The sequence below is a fragment of the Peromyscus californicus genome, unplaced genomic scaffold, assembly GCF_007827085.1.
Source record: "Peromyscus californicus insignis strain IS unplaced genomic scaffold, ASM782708v3 Scaffold_7__1_contigs__length_154581171, whole genome shotgun sequence".
Classification (NCBI taxonomy): domain Eukaryota; kingdom Metazoa; phylum Chordata; class Mammalia; order Rodentia; family Cricetidae; genus Peromyscus; species Peromyscus californicus.
Genome location: NW_026294595.1, coordinates 123,260,618 through 123,282,852, shown reverse-complemented (window position 1 = coordinate 123,282,852; position 22,235 = coordinate 123,260,618). Strand labels below are relative to the sequence as shown.

Genomic DNA, 22,235 nt, shown 5'->3' with positions numbered 1-22,235 from the left:
TATTTATTTTAAATATTATTCTGAAAATGAGTCCATAGGCTTTATCCACTAATGATAGATGGTTCATGGCCCAATTGCTTCTTATCTCTTATTCATCAACTATTGGCCAATAATATACTGCCATGCCCTGCAGGTAGATTGTTTCAGAAAGGTGCCTTGCTCAGTAGGCTTGGATGCTGTTGATCTCTTTCTGTTTTCCTCAAGGTTCCTACTTTATTTAAAGACTCTTCTTAGGCCTGAAGCCATGAGGACACCAAACTGAGATGACCAAGCTGGTAGTCCCTGAATCTACCATACACAATTTCTTGTCTAGTCACAACATAGATCACAAAGGATAACAGATCCCACACAGCTCACCAGCCATCTCTGAGCCTCCTTTGAATTATGCAGAAATCTGAGGAGCTGATCCTTGCTAAGTCCCATTGATGGAGAGTTGGTTGTAAGTCTTATTTTCTACCTCATACCATGAAGCTCCCAGTAGCAGGAGAAAGGCTCAGGGCAGGGTCCATGTCAGTTCTAATGCTTAGTAATCAGCAAATATATATGTTCTTTCTGAAAGCAGCTTTACTATGATCCATATACTAGACCATTCATCCATTTACAATGTGCAAGTCAATGGCCTTTAGCACAGTCACCTAGATGGGTGACTGTCACTACAATCACTTTTGAGACATCATCATCATCATCCCCTAAATAAACTGTATGTCCATTATACAGTCACTATGGTATTCCCTGCCCCTCCAGATATTTTTCTTTCGGAATTTCATGAAAATGAATCATGCAATGTGTAAGCGATGTCTTTTATTTAGCACACTACTTTCAAAGTTTATCTCTCATCATGGCACAAGTCAGTCCTTCATGCCTTTCTATTATCAAGAACTCTCCAAGGTCTCCACATCCCACTTTGTATCCACCCATTTATCAGTCTGTGGGCATTTGGGTTTTTTGTACCACTCAGTTATTAATAATGATGCAGTTATGCATGTGAATGTAAAAGTTTTATGTGGAAATATATTTGCTTCTCTTGGTAGCTGTTTAACAACTTGAGGGACTGCCAACTACTTCCCAAAGCAGCTGTACCATTGCCTTTCTCCTCTCCAACTTACAGGAAGGTTCTCATCTCTCAACATTTATTATCTGTGTTTTTTATTGCAGCCATCTTTATGCAGTGTGATGAAATATCTTGCTGTAGTTTTGATTTGCATTTATCTGTTGGCCGGTGCTGTGGAGCATCTTTTCAAGTGCTTGTGGACTATTTGTTTTAGACAAATGCCTTGTCACATCCTTTGTCTATATTGTAGTTGAGTTAGCAGTGTTATTATTGACTTTCAGTGGTTCCCTAGATAGTTTGGGGGAAAGTTGTTTATCAGTTTTGACTTGTAAATATTTTCTTCTAATATGTGGGTGTCTGTTTTCTGTGAAATGCAGTTTTCTAACTTCAATCATGTCTAGTTAGCATTCTCTTTTGTTGCTTGCTTCCATTTTTTTGGTGTCATGTCCAACAAATCATTGTCTAGTCACAAACTTTACAAAGATTTACACATGTAATTTCTTCTATAGGCTTTCTAGTTTTAGTGTTCTCATTTAGGGTTTTAAAAACTATTTTTCATTAATTTTTATATATAGTGTAAGGTAGAGTTCTAGTCCTACCTCGTGTGGCTTTCTAGTTTACACAGTATCACTTGTTGAAGAGGTTAGTCTTTCAAAAATATTTATTACTTTTATTTGTATGTGTGTGTTGCCCATATGTATGTCTGTATACCACATTATGACTGTTGCCCACAGAAGCCAGAAGAGGGAGGTCATTTAACCCCCTGGGACTGAAGCTACAGCCAGTTTTGAACTGCCATGTGGGTGCTAGAACTGAACTTGGAAGAGTTCTCTGGAAGAGCAGCCAGTACTCTTAACTGCTGAGCCATCTCTCCAGCCGCAAAGAGATTATTCTTATCCCACATAATAATTTTGATGCCTTTATGGGAATCAATTAACCATAAATACGTTATGTTCAGATTCTTCATTCCACTTCACTGATTTAGCGGCCATCTGCAAATTTTGCTTCCTATAGCTTTGGAGTATGTTTCGAAAGGAGTAGGTGTGAATCTTCCTTTATTGATCTCTTTTTCCCCAAGGAGTTTTTGACTTTTCAATTCACAACTTTATGAATCTCAGGTTACATGTTAAAAATAATGAGCTGACATTTTTATAGGTAAAGCACAGATCTTTAGATTAATTTGGAAAACATTACCTCCTTCTCTGTAATAAGTCCTCTGACCTACAGGCAATAAGGCAATATTAAAATAAATTTTAAAAGATGTAAACAAACCTTATGTCTGAAAATTAAAGATTTAAAAAACTGAGCTGAAATAATTGACATGTTACTAATTAAGCCTCAGATGTGTCCTGCATTATAGATCTTTTATCTAAACAAGGTCTGGTGACTCATTTCACCATGTATTGACTGTGTGATCTTTGGGGGGTCACCTATTCTATCTGGGTTTTGGTTTCCACATCTGGAAAATGAGGAGATTAACAGTGGATGCCTCCAGTGTGGACTGGAACCAGAGGGCCTATATCACAACATCTTCAACTGTTTCCCTATGCCTCCTTTGTTCCTTCAGATTTTTTTTCTCAATTGCTCATTGTTATAATTGGCAAAAATGCTTGGCTGCATTAAATTTAATCCGGTAGACAGTGACTTTCTAGTGAGGACCTAGAACCATGCTGAGCATTGGAAGCAATTAGTGGCTGAACTCAAATTCCAGAGAAATGTGTGATTGTTTTTTAGCTAAAATTTGAGAGTTCATTATAGTTCAGTTTTACTCAATGCTTTACACACATAAACCTATGAAATTCTCATAATGCTTTTACTGTTATGATTCTTATCACCCATTGAGGAAACTGGGGCCCAGAGAGACCAGAGAAATGTGAGGTTTTCAAAATCTTAAAATTAAGAAAGAAAAATCTTGTAAATGATGGGGGTAGGACTCAAGAGCAGCCAAGTTAGCTCTAAATCCTGTACTCTAAATTACCCTGAAGGTTCTGAGGTCCTTCATCCTTGGCTTTGCAGGTTTCTTTGAAGAAATCACCCAGAGGGACACCAAAAAGTGCACATCACTACTAAGTGTGCAGATGCTCAGTCACTCCTGGGTGCTGACTCTGCACAAGCCATGATATTAGATGTGAGGGATACAAAGAGGTGCAAGAGCCATGACCCACCCCGGGAAGCCAGACTGTAAGTGCGGCCAAAGGTGGACACATGGGTGACTTAGTGAACTGGGAAGGAACAGAAAGTGGAAAGACTCATAGGAAAGTCACAGGGAGATCAACTCTGTTGTAGTTACTCAGAAACACTCGTTGATGAGGCTGCTTGCCAATGAGGACTTAGAAGGGAAGGCTTACAGAACATAGGGACGAAGAGGTGGGTTATCCTAGCAGAGGAAGAGATGGGAGACGGAGACTGGATCCTGGATACTGATTAGAAGCTGCTCTCGCCAGGACTTTTAACATCCATTGGGCCCAGAAGAACATTGATCACTGAAGCTGTGTGAGGAGGTAGAGTGCAGATTCTCACTCCAGATCTCAGCTCAGTGTTCTTAAATGCAAACCCCCTTGTTTGTGGCCTTGAGCACCTTCAGTAAGAAAGGGAGCAGAAAGGAGCTCAGGATTCTCTGAGTCTGTAGTGAGTAAAACTGAGGAGGGGTATGAGGATTCAAGTGGCATGGACAGTGGCAGAGAAGGGAGAGAGATTAGAAGCCGGCAACAGAGTCGAGAACCCAATTGCCTCAAAATCAATTGTTATGTCAGGAGCAGTGATGCTTGAGAATGGAGAGGACATGAAAAAAACAGACGGAGCCTGAGACAGAGGATGAAAAGATGCTTTCCACCTGGCTGGCTTGCATAAGACTCTCCACTGTTGTTAACCGTTTCCTCTGAGATTAAAACATTCTACCCTGCAGAGAAAGTAAACAACTCAAAAATATCTTCAGGAAGTCCCTGAAACTGACCAAATTTACGAGGCCCCTTCCTGCCAGAATAAGCAATAAAAGCTGAGATTCTCTCTCGGAAGAGTGGAGCCACGCTGCAAAGAAGACCTTGAAGCCAAGTCAGTGGGCTGGAAGATGTTTAGAAAAACTGAAACACCTGGAAAGGACACTCTGCAAACTGCTGAGCGCTCTGCAGGCTGGGAAATGTGCTCCAGGTTCCCAGCTTTGTGGGCTGTCACATATTCTGAGGTGGGCTTTGGTGATGCAGTTGTCTTTGAGTGCCTTCTAAGTAACCCCTCACCCATATTCCTCCAAGTAACCCAATAAAACACATTGGTTCACCAAGTTGGACTTTGTATCTGTACTTTGGTTTGTCATGGATTCCCTACCCAGGGTGAGTAGACCTGTGTTGCATCTCCCTGAAAAAGTCTTGTCATACAACACCCATGAAAGATGGCAATGAATCAGCAAAACCCCTCCAAGACCCTAACCAGCTCTTGATCATATTCAGGGTTGGTCTGCTGGCTAGTTCAGTGCCAACTTGGCACAAGCTAGAGTCATTTGGGAAGAGGGGACCTTAATTGAGAAAATTTGCCCTCTAGATTGTCCTGTAGTTGAGTACTTTCTTGACTGATGACTGGTGTGGGAGAACCCATCTCCTTGTGGGCAGTGCCATCCTTAGGGTGGTGATCCTGAGTGATATAAGAAGCAAACTGAGCAAGCCGTGAGGAGTAAGCCAGTAAGCAACATTCTGCTATGGCCTCTGCATCAGTTCCTGCCTTTAGGTTCCTGCCCTAACTCCTCTGGATGACAGTCTGTATGCTATTAAGATGAAATAAACCCTTTCCTTCCCAGTTGCTTTTGGTCATGGTGTTTTATCACAGCAACAGAAACCTTAATTAAGACAGCTGGCATGTTCAGAAGTCCCAGCTCAGGAGGATAACCACCCTTTAATGCTGTGCTGTCACAGTACTGATTTACTAGTGCTTGAAGAAGGCCCCTGGTTCACACTCTTCAGACAGTGCAGGAGGTCCTGTTGTCTTCTACCTAGAGAATGTCTCTACATTGGGGTAATGCCCCTGGAGGTCCCATCTCACATCAGAAGGTTGCCTCCTTCCCCATAGGCCATCCTCATTGTCCAATCCTTGGCCATTCCTTCCTCTTTCCCAGAACCCATGTAGCTGTACTCATTCCCAGAGCTTAAAAGCTTGGTATCCATTAGCAGCTCTGGAGTTTTCTTGACTGAAAGTTGGGGAAGTTTTGAACCAATAAAGAAAAGTTAAGCCAATGGAATGGTGGACTCTACAGGTCCCAGCTCTGGCTTGGCAGAGCTCCGCATGGGCTACGGAGGATGTCCCACCTGCTTCCTTTCACAGTCTTGGTGCTCTCACCCTACCCCTTTTCCCCACATGAGGATACAGCAATCTTCTGTTCCCGATTAAAGTCCAAGCTCTACTGGATCAGCAAAGCGATTCATGTTTAAGCAGTGAGAACTATGTGGGGCTTCCCACAGCTGAATTTCCTAATATCAGGCTAGGCCCCAAGCAGCCCACACTCTTCTCCATAGTAGTTGTTGTTATGCTCCATTATCCTTGGTTTAGTCTAGAGTTCAACAGCGCCGCCTCCTGGCAGTGGGGTGGAAGTGACAGCCGTAGAGGGTAGGGGTGTGTGTGTGTGTGTGTGTGTGTGTGTGTGTGTGTGTGTGTGTGTGTGTGTGCGCACGCGCGCGCTTTGATTTGGACCCCGCCCTCCACATTCTTGGTGAGTGCTTAAGCAGATAAAAGTCCTAAGTAACAGACTCCCATCCGCCCCTCCCAGAGTTGGTGAGTGCTAATGCAGATAAAAGTCCTAGTGACAGACTCCCATCCGCCCCTCCCAGAGGCTCGGCATCCTGCCCACAGGACCCCTCCTCTTGAATGCCTTTTGTGAGCAAATGGAATGTGTAGGCATCTCTATCTTTTGAGCCTCTCAATCATCACCTCAAAGGAAACCAAGTGGACTCCGTTGCAGCTCACACCGCCTCCTTGCGGTGGCTCTCTAGCCAGTTTCTTTGAGGTGTGCGGGGGATGGGCTTGGAGTAAACAAAACAAAACAAAACAAAACACCAGAACAAAGGAACGCAACACTCTCCCCTACAGGGTTCTTCAGGAGTAGTACTAGGGAAGAGGGCCAGGATCTCTGAGCCCAGCGCTTGCACGACTTTCTCACGCAACCAGAGAGGGTCCGGCCTTGGAGATACCTGCCCAGGAACTGGCCATTGCCGGCCAGTCGTCAGAGTGGAGAGGAGGGGCGGAGGGGAGGGTGTGGTGTTATTAGGCCAGTCTTCTTGCTGGTGGAGTTGTTTCCCAAACCCAGTCTAAGTTCCTTTGGGACTTAGCTCTCCATTTGTGGCCGCAGCCAGGCTTCCTAGTTAGTCCTCCGTGGTCTAGCTTAATCAATCCTGTCCATCCTCTTGATGTTTGATAATCCCTCCCAGTGTCCTGCAGGTTTCAGACACACCCTCTAACCGACTCTTAGTTTCTTCTTCCTAAAGCCCCACCAACAAGACCATCCTTTAAAGTTTGGTAGCCTCTATGGGGAAGTGCATGCTTGTGTGTGTGTGTGTGTGTGTGTGTGTGTGTGTGTGTGTGTGTGTGTGTGTGTATGAAGGGGCTTAAAGACAGGCTACCCACAGGCTACCTCGGAGTGTCTGGGGCGGGAACTGTCGCCTCGCTGACAGAGTTCTGTTCCTTGGTGGTGGTGCCTGCGGGCTCCGCCCGAGGACCTCCGTGAGCCCTGGCCGAGTTTTACTCATCACACAGAGGTGATCCTAGGCTGGAGGGCGGGCGCAAGGCGTCCGGAGAACCCAGTAATCCGAGAATGCAGCATCAGCCCTTCCCACCAAGCACTTCCTTCCTTTTCCCGAACGTCCAGAGAGGGAGGGCCGCGCATTTATAAACTGGAGCCGCAGCGGAGTGGCATGTCAGAGGCTGACTCGCTGGGACTAGGAGCTTGGGCTAGAAACGTCTAGGCTGAGACAGAGGCTAGCTGCTCTTGCCCGAGGCGTCCGAAAGCTCCCCTCGGGCGCTGGGTGCCTACACCGTCGCTGGACTAGCGTTTTCCCCGGAACTTGCACACTAACCACTGGACAGCATGCTTGGGGTTCTCCTTCTAGGTGTGCTGGCTCCAGCCGGCCTGGGGATCTCCCCAGCAGCCAAGTTGCAGTCCCGAGGCAGTCAGTGCGTGGAATACGAGTGCTTCGCGCTTTTCCAGGGCCCCTTGACCTTCCTCGATGCCAGCAGTGCCTGCGAGAGCCTACAAGGACATCTAATGACAGTGCGCTCCTCAGTGGCTGCCGATGTCATCTCCCTTCTGCTGAGCGACAACAATAGTATGAACTCACGCCCCTGGATCGGCTTACAGCTCCCACAGGGCTGCGGCGACCCGGGGCATCTCGGGTCCCTGCGCGGCTTCCAATGGGTTACTGGCGACAACCACACAAGTTACAGCAGGTGGGCGCGGTCCAACGACCAGGCGGCTCCACTCTGCGGCCCGCTGTGTGTCACGGTCTCAACCGCAACAGCGGCTGCACCCGGTGAGCCTGCCTGGGAGGAGCAGCGGTGCGAGACCGAAGCCGACAGCTTCCTCTGCGAGTTCCACTTCACAACGTCCTGCAGGCCTCTGGCGGTGGATCCCCGAGATCCTGAGGCTGCTCACATCTTCAGCACCTACCAAGCCCCTTTCGGGGTCCGTGGTGCGGACTTTCAGACCCTGCCGGTAGGCAGCACCGCTGTGGTGGAGCCCCTTGGCTTGGAGCTAGTGTGTAGGGCCCAGCCTGGAACTTCTGAGGGACACTGGTCTTGGGAAGCGACAGGAGCCTGGGACTGCAGCGTGGAGAATGGTGGCTGCGAGTACTTGTGCAACCGGAGCACAGGCGAGCCCAGATGCCTCTGCCCCAGCGACACCGACCTGCAGGCGGATGGTCGTTCATGCATAAAACCCTTGGTGTCATCCTGCAACGACCTCTGCGAGCATTTTTGTGTCAACAGCCCCGACGTGCCCGGCTCGTACTCCTGTATGTGCGAGACAGGCTACCAATTGGCAGCGGACCAACACCGTTGCGAGGATGTGGATGATTGTAAGCAGGGGCCCAATCCATGCCCGCAGCTCTGTGTCAACACCAAGGGTGGCTTTGAATGTCTCTGCTATGATGGCTATGAGTTTGTGGATGGAGAGTGTGTGGAGATCCTAGATCCGTGCTTCGGATCTAACTGCGAATATCAGTGCCAGCCAGTGAGCCCCACCGAGTACCGTTGTATCTGTGCTGAGGGCTTCGCACCTAAACCCCACGAACCTCACAGCTGCGAAATGTTCTGCAATGAGAGTTCATGCCCAGCAGACTGTGACCCTAACACCCCTGAGTTTTGCCATTGCCCTGAAGGCTTCATCCTGGACGAAGGTGCCATATGCGCGGACATTGACGAGTGCAGTCAAGGAGAATGCTCCCCGGGCAGTGAGTGTCGAAATCTTCCGGGCTCCTATGAGTGCATCTGTGGGCCTGACACGGCCCTTGTCGGCCAGGTTACCAAGGACTGTGACCCCATCCCTGTTAATAAATACAATGAGGACTCCGGCTCTGGGGAGCTCCCGGTCAGTACGACGCCAGGCTTTCCAACAGGTCCGCCGTCCACAAAGCCAGTGAATTCTGGCGTGCTCATTGGCACCTCCATCGCCAGCCTGTCCCTGGTGGTGGCGCTTTTGGCGCTTCTTTGTCACCTGCGCAAGAAGCAGGGAGCGGCGCGTGCACAGCTGGAGTACAAGTGCGCATCTCCAGCCAAGGAGGTAGTACTGCAGCAGGTGAGGACTGATCGGACGCTGCAGAAGTTCTGAGGGACTTTGCTCCAGAGACCCAGGTTGCCTTTGTCTTTCCTGGTTCAGTACCTCTTCTCTCTCTCTCTCCGGCCCTCCCAGCTGTGCTCCCTGACAACTTAAAAGCGTCCCCGCTGCCAAGATAACCGGAGAAGACCTTATCCCATCCCCATGAGAAGCAGGGGTGGGGAGGACTTGAAGTGAGAGAGCCCAGCTTCTTCCAAGTCCATACTGAACAACTGGGCGGGCGGAGGTCGCAAATACACAGTGAAGAGTGTCCCAGGCCCTCACCTCAGAGTGCAGGATGTGTAGGCGCTGCTGATCTTTAGCCTTTAGGCAAAAAGCTTGACGTCACGGGCTAGAGATGACCCAGATATTTATTTTTTTAGAGTACTTAGCATTTCATTCCCTTTGGTTTTCCCTGTTTGTAAGTCTCCAATCCTCCCACCCTTTCTCTGTCCCTCTATGCCTTCCCCTTCCCTTCACACACTCCCTTTCTCATTTTTCTGCCCCCCAAACCTGATCTTACTTTGCTTTCATCCTTCTCTCCAGACAAAACTCTTAAGTGAAACAGAAAAGAAACACTAAACGCAGAAAGTTTTCTTTTTCACTGGCTTTGGAAATTTAATTGGAAAATTCAGGTTTCCAGAGCAAAATAATTTTAAGGAAAGTTAAAATGCTACAGCTGAACACTAGTTAATAGTGCTGGAATGTCACAGAAATTAAATTCAAGGAGGTTGGGTTTTTTTGTTTTGTGTTTTTTCATCTTTATTGTTGAAAAGGTGAGCCTGGGTTTTATTGTTGTTGCTGTTGTTTTGATTTAGAATGACCAAAAGGTAATTATTGTTAAGCTTTTTGTATGCCGGCTCCTATAGTGTTACTTATTTTTGACAGTGTTGAAAATGTTCAGATGAGCCTTCCTCCAACGTTTTGGTGTTGCAATAGGACATTGCCATCTTCAGACGTATTGGGCCACATTCATAGCTATCCTGGGATGTATGTGGTCCTTAGGCTGGACATATCTGAGACTGACAGATGGAAGCATCTTCCAGAAAAATTTTGAGTTATATGCTTTGTGCCTAGCTGACTCTCAACTGCTCTTGTCACTTACAGTCCCAAATAAAAGCAGTATGATGCTTAGGGAGATGTGGGAACTTGGGAATAGAGCCTGGTGGGTGCCTAGATATGGCCTCGTCTTAATGAGGTTCTTGGACAATATCTTCTACTTCAGAGGGACCTTTTAGCCCTGGCCACTGGCCCATGAACAAGAATTGGAACCTCCCTTGGGATCTGGCTAGAATTGCAAAATCCTAAACTCACCCTCCCCACTTACAAGAAGCTGCATTTTAACAACTTTCTGGAGAACATTAAATGTCAGTTAATAATAAGTAGCAGGCCATGGTAGGCCATTTATTATTAAGAAACTGAGGAATTTTTCACTGCATAGCTTCGCTTTCTGTCTAAAAAAAAAAAAATGACTAGGTACACACCTCTAGATATTGCCACACAGGGTCCAGAAGGGTTTTGGTTTAACTAAGCTAGGAATGAACTCATATGTCAGTGAAAGAAACAAATGTATCATATGTGTATCTTTTGTAAGGAAAGGTTTTTCTTTACTGTTTTGTAAGCTCAGCGTATTTGTACATATTTATTTATTGGAGTTTAGCTAGAACACAGGCAAAGCCTTTGCTTATGATGTCACATGTACAAAATAAACAGATTACAATGAGCTGTTGAGTGTCTCTTGTCCTTCCTTTCTCTCTCCCAGTTCCCTCATTTTTATGCCTTCTTTTATGCTCACAAACATGCAAGCTCCAGGACATACATTAAAGGCTGCCCTGCACCCTATCACCTGCTCACGGCACAATCTCTGGCTTTAAATGTCCCTTCCAAAAGAAAGTTATTTTCCATGTAGAAGGAGTTTATGTTATCTCTGTGCACACAGGTATTTATTTTTTATTTGTGTAACCATAACAACTTTATACAGGATGCCTCATGTCTGTGTTTTCAGACACTCTAGGATCTGAGGCATCTTTAGTTTCCCAGCTGAGTGTTTTTCTGTGTGTGCTTCAACATTGCCTGTTCTGTTCTCTGACATGTAAAACTCAAGATTATCATGAGAGGGCTATGGCCCGAATTCATGTATTGTTTCTGAATGCCAAGGTCATTTCTCTGGTACGAACCAATCCTTATCGCTGCTGGTAATGACAGGCATTACTGTCTTTGTTACACTGATCTCTAGGGTCTTTTTTGTGGAAAGGTGTAACTATCTGAATTTTATGTGTAGGAATATGAAAGTTTCCATGAGGCAAACATGAGGAAAAAACAGTTAAGTAAGTCATTCAGATAATTTTAGGCATGCAAGTAGGGCAGAGATTCTTGGTGTCGACTTGGGCTGTTACTGTGGGAAGGCAGTGTGTGTGTGTGTGTGTGTGTGTGTGTGTGTGTGTGTGTGTGTGTGTGTTTGTGTGTGTGTGTGTGTGTATTGGCAGTATGGCTGTGTGCATATGTTATTCACCTCTGTAGGCACTTATGGAGGTCAGAAGTTAATATCGGGATGTCTTTGTAAATTGTGTCTCTACCTTATTTTATTTTATTTTTTAAATTGAGACAGGACCTGTCATTGATCTGGATCTCCCTGTCTTCAGGTAGATGAGTCCTTCGGGATCTCTCTTACTTTCTAAGACTGGGTTGCAGATGAATACTACCATGTCAGGCTTTTATGTGGGTTTGAGGGGGATCTTGACTCAGGTCCTCACACTTGTGCAACAAAGCGCTTCACCGTGGCCCCACAGGTGGAGATTTCATCATGCATTCCAGTGATCAGTGAGAATGGAGGTGAGCCCAAAGAGGTGCAGGTGGATGATGCTGTGAGTCCTGAGGAAGGGAATTTCCTTAGTGCTGCAAGCCACTCTGGGATGTTTTATCAGGAACATGCTGGGTTTGAAAATTGTTTAGAAAGATAACAGAAACTTCTAGAGTATTTACAAGTCCCTAAAAAAAGAAACATGCAGTTTGTCTTGTCTAGTCAGCAGAGCTAATATGGACTAGGACTATCACAGACACCTTGATTTGACCCCAGCCTGATAGTTGGGTTTATGTTACCACAGGCCCCCTCCAGTGTTTGAAAATGGGAGCCAGAAGTGCTACCTCCATTCGGTTGTATGAGGAGTCAAATGATGAGCAAGCAGTTTCCGGCTCATAGTACATGTTTAAAAACTGCAAGGTTATGAGCCATTGGGTCAATAGACGCTTACATGAATAAAGAGGAGGTTACATTGGAATGGGAAACACCATGGAGGCAAATGCAAGGCAGTGCAAGAATGACCTTTAAGGACATAGAGCCACTTTGCAAGGGTTGCTATCAGCCCTGGGGCAACTGTGGTGGTGGACTGGAGTACTGGTCACAGTTTAAGGAGGCGGATGTTTGCAGGGTGAGAGTGACCCTATAGGCAATCCAAACTCCGAGAGCTCGAGCTTTACTTTCCCCTTCTACATCTCATGAACATGGAGGGCCACACAGACCTCTGCCATCACAGAGAGGCGAGAAAATGCTCTCAGAGGGCTGGGGGAGAAACTGGCTCCGGTCCAGGTGGTTCTGGCCTCCTGTGTGGGTGACACTGGGAACAACGCTGTGCTGTGGACAAGGCTGGGATCTCTAATGCGGCTCGTGTTCTTGGGCTAACCAGTAGTGACACAGCAATCTCAGGAAAACGGAGTTTACAAAGAACACAAAACACATCACGGTGGTTAGGCTCTGAGAGGATGGTACCCAGCAGCATCTCCTGACCTTTGCCTGATGTTCATAGAATGACACAGGCCACACCCAGATCTGTTTTTTTTTTCTTTTTCCAGAACGAATGCCTGGCTCAGCACTACCTTTTTGCTTCAAGTGGGTTCTTCCTCCTTTTTCTCTTGGTCAGCAGGTTCAGACATAAGCAAACAATTGATTTCCTCACTCATGAGAAACTACGTATTGTTTTAACATTATATTCTAACCGAATGAAACTCCTTTTCAGCCTGTTTTGAAAGTGTGATTGCAAAACACAAAAGAGTCCATGGAATGTGTTCCCTCAAGTCACGCCTACTTGAAATGGGGTGGGGGGTGGGGCAGAGGGCTTCAGGGATCTGGGGAAAGCACCAGGATTCAAAGATGGGCCTTGTGGTAATTGTGACACTCAGACTATAGGCTGGGGGTGTCTGTCTTTAAGCCTCTGCCTGGAAGAAATCTGTTGTGATAGGGAGTTACAGGATGGTGGCAGAAGCAGGCCTGCCATTTGCCTGCACCTCCTTCAGAGGCCTCATCTCACTAGCATGGCCTTGGCATCTGCCTCTCAGGCCTCAACTGCAAAAACACTTGGCTGGTGGAAGAAGGTGAGCTTGTTCAGAGAAGGGGAGAGAGGGAAGGAGGGAGGGAGATAAAGGGGGAGAGAGAGAGAGAAGGAAGAGGAGGAGGAGGAGGAGGAGGGGATGGAGGGAAGAAGGGGGGGACACTTTGCTCTAGCCTCTCTCTGCTTGGGTTTAATTACCTTGAGAAAAAGACCTCACCTTGCACAGACTCAGTCACTATCACTTTGCTAACAGCAGCCCCTGTGTTTCCACTGTAAGACATTTGTTGATGCTATTAGAAGATACAGGAACCCAGTGAGCACCCACTGGGGCTTTCATGTTCTTGTGTCTCAGAATGAGAAACTTGACAGGGACACACAGACAGCGGTAGAAGCAGAACAAGTTTATTACGGAAGAAAGCACTTCCAGGGGAGGAAGTGGGTCAGTAGCTCAATGGTACCCATGTCCTGTCTCACAGATTGGAAGGAACCTTTGCACAGGCTCTATTTGTTACACCTCAGCTTTGGTGAGAAGGGGTTAGTAGTCTTCCCTTCAGTCAGCTAGTTTCTTTCCCATGCTAACTTTGACCTCACTTTCTGCCCTACTCTCCTGCTGCAAGTGGAAACGGTGGTGTGCAGGGATACACCACAAACGCAAACACCTGAGATTCTTTGCAGGTGTTTAACTGCCACCTGTGTTTTCACCCTCCTCCTTCAAGGTGGTTCTGCAGACACCCAGCACTGACAGCAAGAGGAGCTGGCTGGCCGGAAGGGGCTAGAGTGAGATTCTGCTTTCTTGGACTTTGAAAGCACAGGAAGCCAGCCTAAATAAGAAGCTGTATCAGAGTGACACAAACCCAGGACAGGCTGTCTTCAGAGCAGTTAGCAGAGGCAGACCACAGCAGAGGCAGGGTCTGGAGGAATACCCTCACTGTTCTTCCAGGAAGGGAGCATGGGTTTCTGGCCTGGAAGGAAGCCACATTCCTTCTCCATTGTCCCAAAGGTTACAAGGTCCACAGGGAGTTCACAACTTTGCCTAGGAACTTATTCAATGTCCCAGTTTGTTTAAGAGGCTTCTGAAGTACAGAGCGCTTCTTCCAGGTTTCGGACTGAAGGGCAGGCTGCAGCTGCCTGGGTCTCTGGACTGAGTTCTCCCGGGTAGTTGAAGGAACCCAGGGCTGGAATAATGAGGGCAGCACTCAAAGATTTAGGGAGAGCCTGATTGTAATTTTACATGCCTCTTGTCTTCCCTGTGGTCCACTTCTGTAGGCTACAGATCACAAAGAAAGCAAGAAGGATGGAAACTGTGTCTCTCTTGATTGGGGTGTCCACTTCAGACTTGTGACTGCACATCAACAGTCACAGAACAGCACACCTGGAAAGGGTGAATTCTACCTTATGCAAATGATGCTTTCATCAAAAGAGAAGAAGAGAAATCACTGCCTGCACAAAATGACTAAAGAAAGGCTAATTTGAATAATAACACACAGAGAAGCCTCCATACCACCCTAGTCCCTCCTCCTCAGTGTCCCAGGAATACCTGCTATAAGAGTAGGGCTGACTCTATTGTATTAGCTCATGGGAGCCAAATTCTTTCTCTGAATAGTGTGTGTGTGTGTGTGTGTGTGTGTGTGTGTGTGTTGTTGCTGGGCATGAAAGCCAGAGCTTTGCACATGCTAAGTAAACAGTCAGCCATTAAGATGCATCTCCAGCCAAGGCATGATTCTTATATTAGCTTAGAATTGAATTATACTTCCATTTATATGGTTATTTGATTAATACCCATCTTTGCCAATGCTATGAAGACTCATCATGTTGTCTGGAGGCTGGTTGCATCACTGAGAGAAACCCTCAGCACTCTGTCACTGAATACATCTCCTTGCACATGGACCCTCAGAGCAGAGTTTTGGGGTGTGGTGCTGACTAACACAGTAGAGTTAGACAAACACGGACTCAGAGTTCTGACATCTGTGCTCACAGAATTTAAGACTGTACTGTCATGTTCTTCGGATAAGAGAGTGAGAAATAGGGGTGATTCACCACTTACAATCTATCAGGCAAGTGTTACAAGGTCCAAATTTGCTGGGATTCATGTCCAGATTCTGTGGTAGCACAGACAAAACAGAAAACTTGGAACTTAAACCCTCTCTTTGTACATATGTTAAGAGTGGGAAACTGAGGCTGGAGAGCTGAAAGTCCTGCTCATAAGCTAGCTAAAGCTGATGCTTCCCGTTATCATTGGAGAATATCAATCAACCTATCAGCTTGAAGGTATCTGCCCCTCAACCACCATTAATTCTCATTAAAAGATTGCATTTAAAAAAATGGAATTAGTCTTTTTCCAGGCAAACAAGCATGTCTTAGGACCTGTGTGGGTTATTAGAAGGCTGAAAAGAGGAACACCAGACCCATTCAAACTAGGCAAAAGCCTAACACCTTCGTACACTGCACCCGTTAAAAGGCCAAAAGTTCTCACTGCATGATCCTTGCAGTGAAGTTCAGGCATACTTATCAGGTGTCCACTCTGCCAGGCATCAGGGACAGAGAAAGAAACAATTTCATTTTAACGACTTGCAAGAAGTTGCTGTTACTTACGCAAGAGCCACAGACATGGCACTGACTGACTTGTTCCAGATGCCCAGGGTGACTGTAAGAAGTAAAGGCCAGTTAGGAATGATCTGGGTATGTGTGTGAACATGTGTGGATTCATGCTAGTGGAACCAAAGGGGTCAGTGCTCTATTTAGATATTTCCGGTCCACAGCCATGGCCTTGCACGTGGAAGAGACCTGGTAATGTACTTCTCTCAGAGGTAAGTGAAACTCACCTGATAAGCAGACCCTGATAACTTCTACATATTCCTACCTAACTCCCTGACACACCTACGATCAACATTAATTGTCATTCTTAGGCCATTTAGCTAGCTGCATTTGGAGAAGGTAAGACCCCTACAGCTGTACAGACACTTAACATTGGCCTTCACCTTTTCTATTGTTAGTGAAGAAGTTGGAATTTCTCGTCCCTCCACCCTGCAAAAAAGTATAAGGTTAGCCCTGTAAGAGTCACCATGTGGGGCTGGGGATGTACCTCAGTTGGTGGAGGGCCTGCCTAGTCAGTGTGAGGCTCTGTGTTCTATCCCTAACACTGTATATAAAATGGACATAGTGTTGCACACTGTAATCCCAACACTCAGGAGGTAGAGGTTGGAGGGTCGGAAGTTCAAGGTCATCCTTAGCTACTAAGTTGTGAATTCACGGCTACCTGGTGTTACATGAGATCTTGTCTCAAACAGCAACAGAACAAATGGCAACAACGACAAAACAAGAGAAACACTGAATCAACAAGAGTCCCCACACTATACAAGGACCTGCTAATTTTTCCAGGCACGAATTCTGAAGACCTGGCCTGAGTGTCCTGCTTGGGTTATAAGACATTTGTGCCTGGGACCAGAATTCATCTCTCTTGTCCATTTCCCACATACCAGGCACTACTACTGTCACACAAGTCATGGCTCTGGGCGAGCAGCCCAGAAAAGGTCACCTCCTGCTTCTCCCAGGCTCTCAGAGATGCACTTGTAACCCACGTGGTGGTGGGGCGTGTCCTTAGGCCCCACCCTGCCTCTTGGGCCAGTCTGGATTCCCAGTAGCCTCCCAACAGTTAGAACTCATGCTGACTGCCCTAAAACACGAAGAAAGATGTTTTCTAAGATGATAGGACCCAGGTGTTTTCTTTTAAAGACCACACGCCCCTGCCAGGCAGCTGTGGAAACGGCCCAGTGACTACCCTGTCTTCCTCCTGCCCCTTTGACTTACTGTTCTAGTACCATCAACACTGGGTCGGTGGAACTCAGCAGGATCTTCTGCTGTACAGATGTGGGCTGTGGTCAGCCACTCCTCACTCAGAGGCAGCATCTGCTTGGCTTCCCCCACTTCTTTAGCAGAAGCAAAGCTCTCACAGGCTGTCAATCTCTCTTTCTCAGGGGAAACATCACTGGAGCTGTGGTTAACTCACCAGGCACACAGGGATGGCCTTTCACTGTAGTCAGAATCTGGTGTCAAAATACAGTCTGTTTCCCCTCCACCCCAGTTCTCTGGTCTTTTCCTGACACCCTCCCCTCATAGCATAACTTGGGCTTTAATGAGGCTTCCTATTCCTGTAGCCAGGGAAAGAGGTGGAAAAAAAAAATTGCAGCAGATGAGATTTGTATCCTTTCTACCTTTTAATTCCTGACCAGAAGTTTTATGCTTTGCAGCAACCCCCACATCATATTTCTATAAACCTTGTGCATTCACAGGAAGTCTGTTACTGGCCTCTTGACAACTGGGAGACACTTGTAGGGTGACAAAGCAAGTCCACTCAGCTGTTGCATAGACATCTCACTTAGCAACGAGAGAGTCTCAAACAGACACAGGGAAAGCACTTGGAGGTATCTTATCTTCTCCTGTTTCGCCATGTACACTATTCTACCACCATAAGGCAAAGGGCCTGCAGGGGGAAGGGGCTCAGCCTACCTCACCTCCCCAGGGCTCTTTCAAGCAGTCACTGTCACAAGTCACACAAGGGCAGACACGACTTTCTGACCACCTCCTCTTTCTCACCCCTTGAAAAACTGCCAGAGGTTCAGGAATGGCTGGTACTCTACCCCAATTCCCAGAGGAGTCCTACCCCCATGGAAGTGTCCTTGGAGCCCGTCCTGGGAGTGGGGCAAGCAGGAGTTCCGAGGCTCCTAAGGACAGCACAGACTGCTGAAAGGGGCTGGCTTCCTGAAAACAGGAGTTGTTCTTGAAGTTGCTGGGCTGAGAGGGTGGTGCGACCTTTTGCAGATGAGCTGAGGGAGAGTGAAAATGGTTTTCAGAAAGTAGTAGTCTTGGTGAAAGGGACTTGCTTGCAGCCAGGTTCTGCTTGCATGGGCTCCTGCTGGCAGGGCAGTGGGGGGCATATGCATCCTGCGCCCCCTCTGCTTTTGAGAGCGGTGGCATAATAGTCCAGGGGTTCTTCCTCGGCCCCTCCAGTCGTTTCCAGGAGACAGCAGCGCAGGCACAGAACCCTCTGGAAAGAGCGCCGGAAGTTGTCAGAGAGGAAGCCATAGAGAATGGGGTTGGCACAGCTGTTGGCATAGCTGAGGATGAGGGACACATGGTTGACTGTGGCATCGAGGCTGGTGACAAACAGATTCAGAAGCTGCACCACATAGAAGGGCATCCAGCACAGCACAAAGACGGTCACCACCATCAGCACGAGCCTCGTGATCTTCTTCTCTGAGCGCCTCCGTTGCTGCCAGCCCGCCCGCAGGGCCACCGCACGCATCTTGCCCACAATCATCAGGTAGCATAGACCGATGGCCAGAACCGGGAGTAGGAAGCCCAACAAAAAAGTATAGATCACGAAGACCGCAGACCAGGCTGGATGAGGCCAGTGCAGGTTGCAAGCCACGGTCTCGCCCCCACGAGCCGGCCTGGTGTCAGCAAAGACTGCGATGGGCAGGGTGACCAACAAGGATGCTAGCCACACTCCCAGGTTGATTAGCTTGGCCACGCTGGGCCGCCGGTAGGTGGCGGCGCGCAAAGGGTGCACTACAGCCACATAGCGGTCCACGCTGAGCACGGTGAGGCAGAAGACACTGGTGAACATGTTAAGGCCATCCACGCTAAGCACTGCGCGACACAGCACCGCCCCGAAGGGCCAGTGGTGCAGGGCGGCCGCCGAGGCCACAAATGGCACGCTCAGCATGAAGAGCTCATCGGCGACCGCCAGGTTGAGCAGGTAGATGTTGGTGGCTGTCTTCATCTTGGCATAGCGTAGTATCACGAAGATGACCAGGGCGTTGCCCACCAGGCCCACCAGGCACACGAGCGCATATATGCATTGAATGGTGACCATGCCCGCTGTCCCCTTGCCGTCGGTCCGCACCGCATCCTCCTCCTCCACCGGAGCGCTGCTGGCGTTGGTCCCGGGGGTCCAGGTGGTGTCCTCGCCCCCGGGGGGCAGTGTTGAGGGCATGTTCATGCTTTGGGGTGCTCACCCTAGGCGGCGGAACGCGGTGGAGCAGCTGAGCGCTGCACCAAGGACCAAGCGGCGGGCTGGGGTCGCGCGCACAAGCTCCGCTCCACCGCTCCGCCTAAGTAGCGCACGGGGCCTGCGAGCGCCCTCCAATCCCCGCGCTGCCGCGCGCCCCCCGGCCGCGGGAGCTCCGTTCGCCCGGCGCACGCCCCTCCCTCCACGAGCCGGGCCTCAGGTGCAGTCTGCTCTGCCAGCAGAGCTCTTGGCTCCTCACAGGCTTTCCCTACCCACACCATCCCTGCCATGCTGCCAGCTTCGCCCGAACTCCGAAACTATACTTGACCCCGGGTCCTGCCTTTTTCCCCCAGATCACGCCTCCCTCAGAGCTTCAAATCCTCTCTCCTTGGGATCTTGGTTCTCCATGACCTGTTAGCTACCTGCAGTTCTCTGGGTACTGAAGTATCCTGAGTCGTCCCAGATTACTCCAAGCGTTCAGACCCACCATTCTAGCACCTGATATCCCTCCCCTGCCCCTTCAATTTTCAAGAAGTCCTATATCATCCTTTAACTCACTCCAGGGATGAAGCAAAATGAAGCTCCCTATAGACATCTTGGTGATTTCCAGGTCCGTCAGAGGCGGAGGTGGGGCTCTGGTCTGTGTGTATTGTTCTCTCTCTCTCTCTCTCTCTCTCTCTCTCTCTCTCTCTCTCTCTCTCTCTCTCTCTCTCTCTCTCTCTCTCTCTGTCTCTCCCTACAATACTGCCCCCCCCCCCCGCGAACCTTTAAGTTGAATCTGCATGGAATTGACGTCCTCAGGAAATGGAGAGGTAGTAGGAGAACTGAAGATAACCCCCAAAGGAAACTAACCTTGGGCAGATGAGATGGCTCAGGGATAAAAGTACTTGTTCTCAAGTCTGAAGATCTGACTCCCGTCCCTAGCACCCACAAGAAGAGAAATTTGACCTTCACTTCCCACTGTGGCATGCATGCACCTGCATCCCATAAATCCATAGTAAAATATATTTATTTTTAGAAAAAGAAAGTAACCTCTGTCTCCCAGGTGCTTACAGAGTAGGTGAAGTCCACTGGTGGAGAGGCCTGGTAACTCCCCGCTTGCAGTCATCCATGGAGGTGTTCAGCCACAATGTCCCTAGAGAGGAGGGTGGTCAGGAAAGATGGCTTCCCAGTCTGGGTTTCCCCTGACTCTCTAGAGCAATCTCACTGCTAGACTGTCAGCAGGCAGCCCTCCCCTTCAGTTAAACTGCTAATACAGGACATCAGTGGAGAGTTGGCCCTAGCAAATATGACTTAGTTTATCTGCTCTCTACGGATCAGGATGTAAAGTGATTCCCTAGCTGCCTGGGGAGGAGGGAACTCCCACGTCCCATGCTATGTGGCTGGGACAGTTGTACAGGAGATGGAACCAAATGCTTCAGGACCATTGAAGGTGGTCCTTCGTGGGAGGGCTTGAGGCTGTCATTGTGACCGACCCATTTAGGCTTGGGCTGGGGACACGTATGGTTAGTACTGGACAACCAAAGAGCTGGCCTCCAACCTTGTCTCTGGCTTTGCTCACCCAAATGAACTGATATGTGGCCACACAGTCCTCCACCCGTTTTGTGATCACCCCTGAAATGTGTCTGCTTTTTCCTTTGGTCCGATTCCTATCATTGTCTCCATGGGAGGGACCTGTGGGACCTGTGCCCTCAGAAAGAGAAAGAGTGGGGCAAATGTTTAGGGGGGAAGAGTACTGTGCTTTCCCTATAACTCTGGACTCCGGAGAGACTTTTAAATGACCCTTCTGCAGATCAGTTCTGGTCCCAAGTCATGGATGTTGGGTGATTGTCCCACCTTTCTGGACTCCCCTCCTCTGCTGTCCTCTCACCCATTGAACATTCAACACCCTCTCTTCCTGGAAGAGTCTTTCCTGTTGTCCTCCAGTGAACTTTTGGAACCCTTTCAATTCTTCTCCAAAGGTTCTCTCCTGGCACTTCCTACCTCCTTACCCCTATGCCTCAGGCTCAAAGCACAGATTGGGAGTGAGGTTCAGTGATTGGTGGGGTCATGTTGGCTTTTAAAAGTTACTCCACTGAAGTGAAGTTTACTTGATGCCAAGAGGCCCTGACCCACAGTACAGCACTGTAGCAATGGTCAGATCTCCTGTGGATACGAAACAGGAAGTTGGGAAACATGACTCCGTTGTGGTTTGAATGTGAAATATCTTCCACAGGCTGTGGCCCCTTGGTGGTGACACTATTTTGCAGAGGGTGGAAACTTGGGAAGGCAGAGCCTGGTTTAAGGAAGTAGGTTCCTGGGGGCATATCTTTAATTTTTAAAATTTCATTATTTTATGTTTATAAGTGTTTGGTTGCACATATGTCTGCACTACATGCTTGCCTGGTGCCTTGCAAAAGCCAGAAGAGAGTGTCTGATCCCTGGGAACTGGAGTTACAGATGGTTGTGAGCTGCTATGTGGGTGCTAAGAATAGAGTAAAGGTCCTCTAGAAGAGCATTCAATGTTCTGAACCAGTGAGCCATCTCTCTAGCCCAGGTAGTGATGGTAGTGGTGTGGGTGTATGCGTCTTTGAAGGCCATAACTGGATCCCTGTCTTTTCCAGTCCCTTTGCTTCCTGTCTGACATGCAGTGAGTAGCCTTTACTAGATGCCATGACACTCTGTCTCAACACAGAATCAATGGAACAAGAACTACAGACTAAAATTCTTCAAATCAATTAAAAATATATCTTTCCCAATGTAACTTGTTTATGGCAGTCATTTGGCCCGAGTGATACAAGAAATGAATATGAGGTCTGCTATGGCCTTTGTTCCTCAAGTCCAGAAACAAATCCTGAAACTAAAATTTTGATTCTGCTGATGTTGCTGAGTGAGAGGTGAAGCCTGTTCAAATTCTAGGTGTTTCTAGAACACATACGACATTACATTACTCTGAGCCCTGGCTTCACTGTGCACCAGTGAATCATCTTGGGCAAGTCATCCAACTTATCTGAGCCATGTCACCCTCCTACATAAATGGAAGTCATTCTAGCCCTCTTTCCAATGTGCTGCTGTGTGGTGCAA

The 22,235-nt window shown here is 48.0% G+C and overlaps 2 protein-coding genes across 2 annotated transcripts; one reads left to right on the top strand and one right to left on the bottom strand.

Annotated features, from left to right (window-relative positions):
- Positions 1–1,658: 1,658 nt before the first annotated feature.
- Positions 1,659–10,560, top strand: Thbd (thrombomodulin). Its single transcript, XM_052723928.1, has one exon. It carries the CDS (start codon positions 7,116–7,118, stop codon positions 8,850–8,852), a length of 1,737 nt encoding a protein of 578 aa, XP_052579888.1. The 5' UTR covers positions 1,659–7,115; the 3' UTR covers positions 8,853–10,560.
- A 2,983-nt stretch (positions 10,561–13,543) lies between these two features.
- On the bottom strand, positions 13,544–19,822 carry Sstr4 (somatostatin receptor 4). Its single transcript, XM_052723929.1, has one exon. It carries the CDS (start codon positions 19,161–19,163, stop codon positions 18,009–18,011), a length of 1,155 nt encoding a protein of 384 aa, XP_052579889.1. The 5' UTR covers positions 19,164–19,822; the 3' UTR covers positions 13,544–18,008.
- Between the last annotated feature and the right edge of the window lie 2,413 nt (positions 19,823–22,235).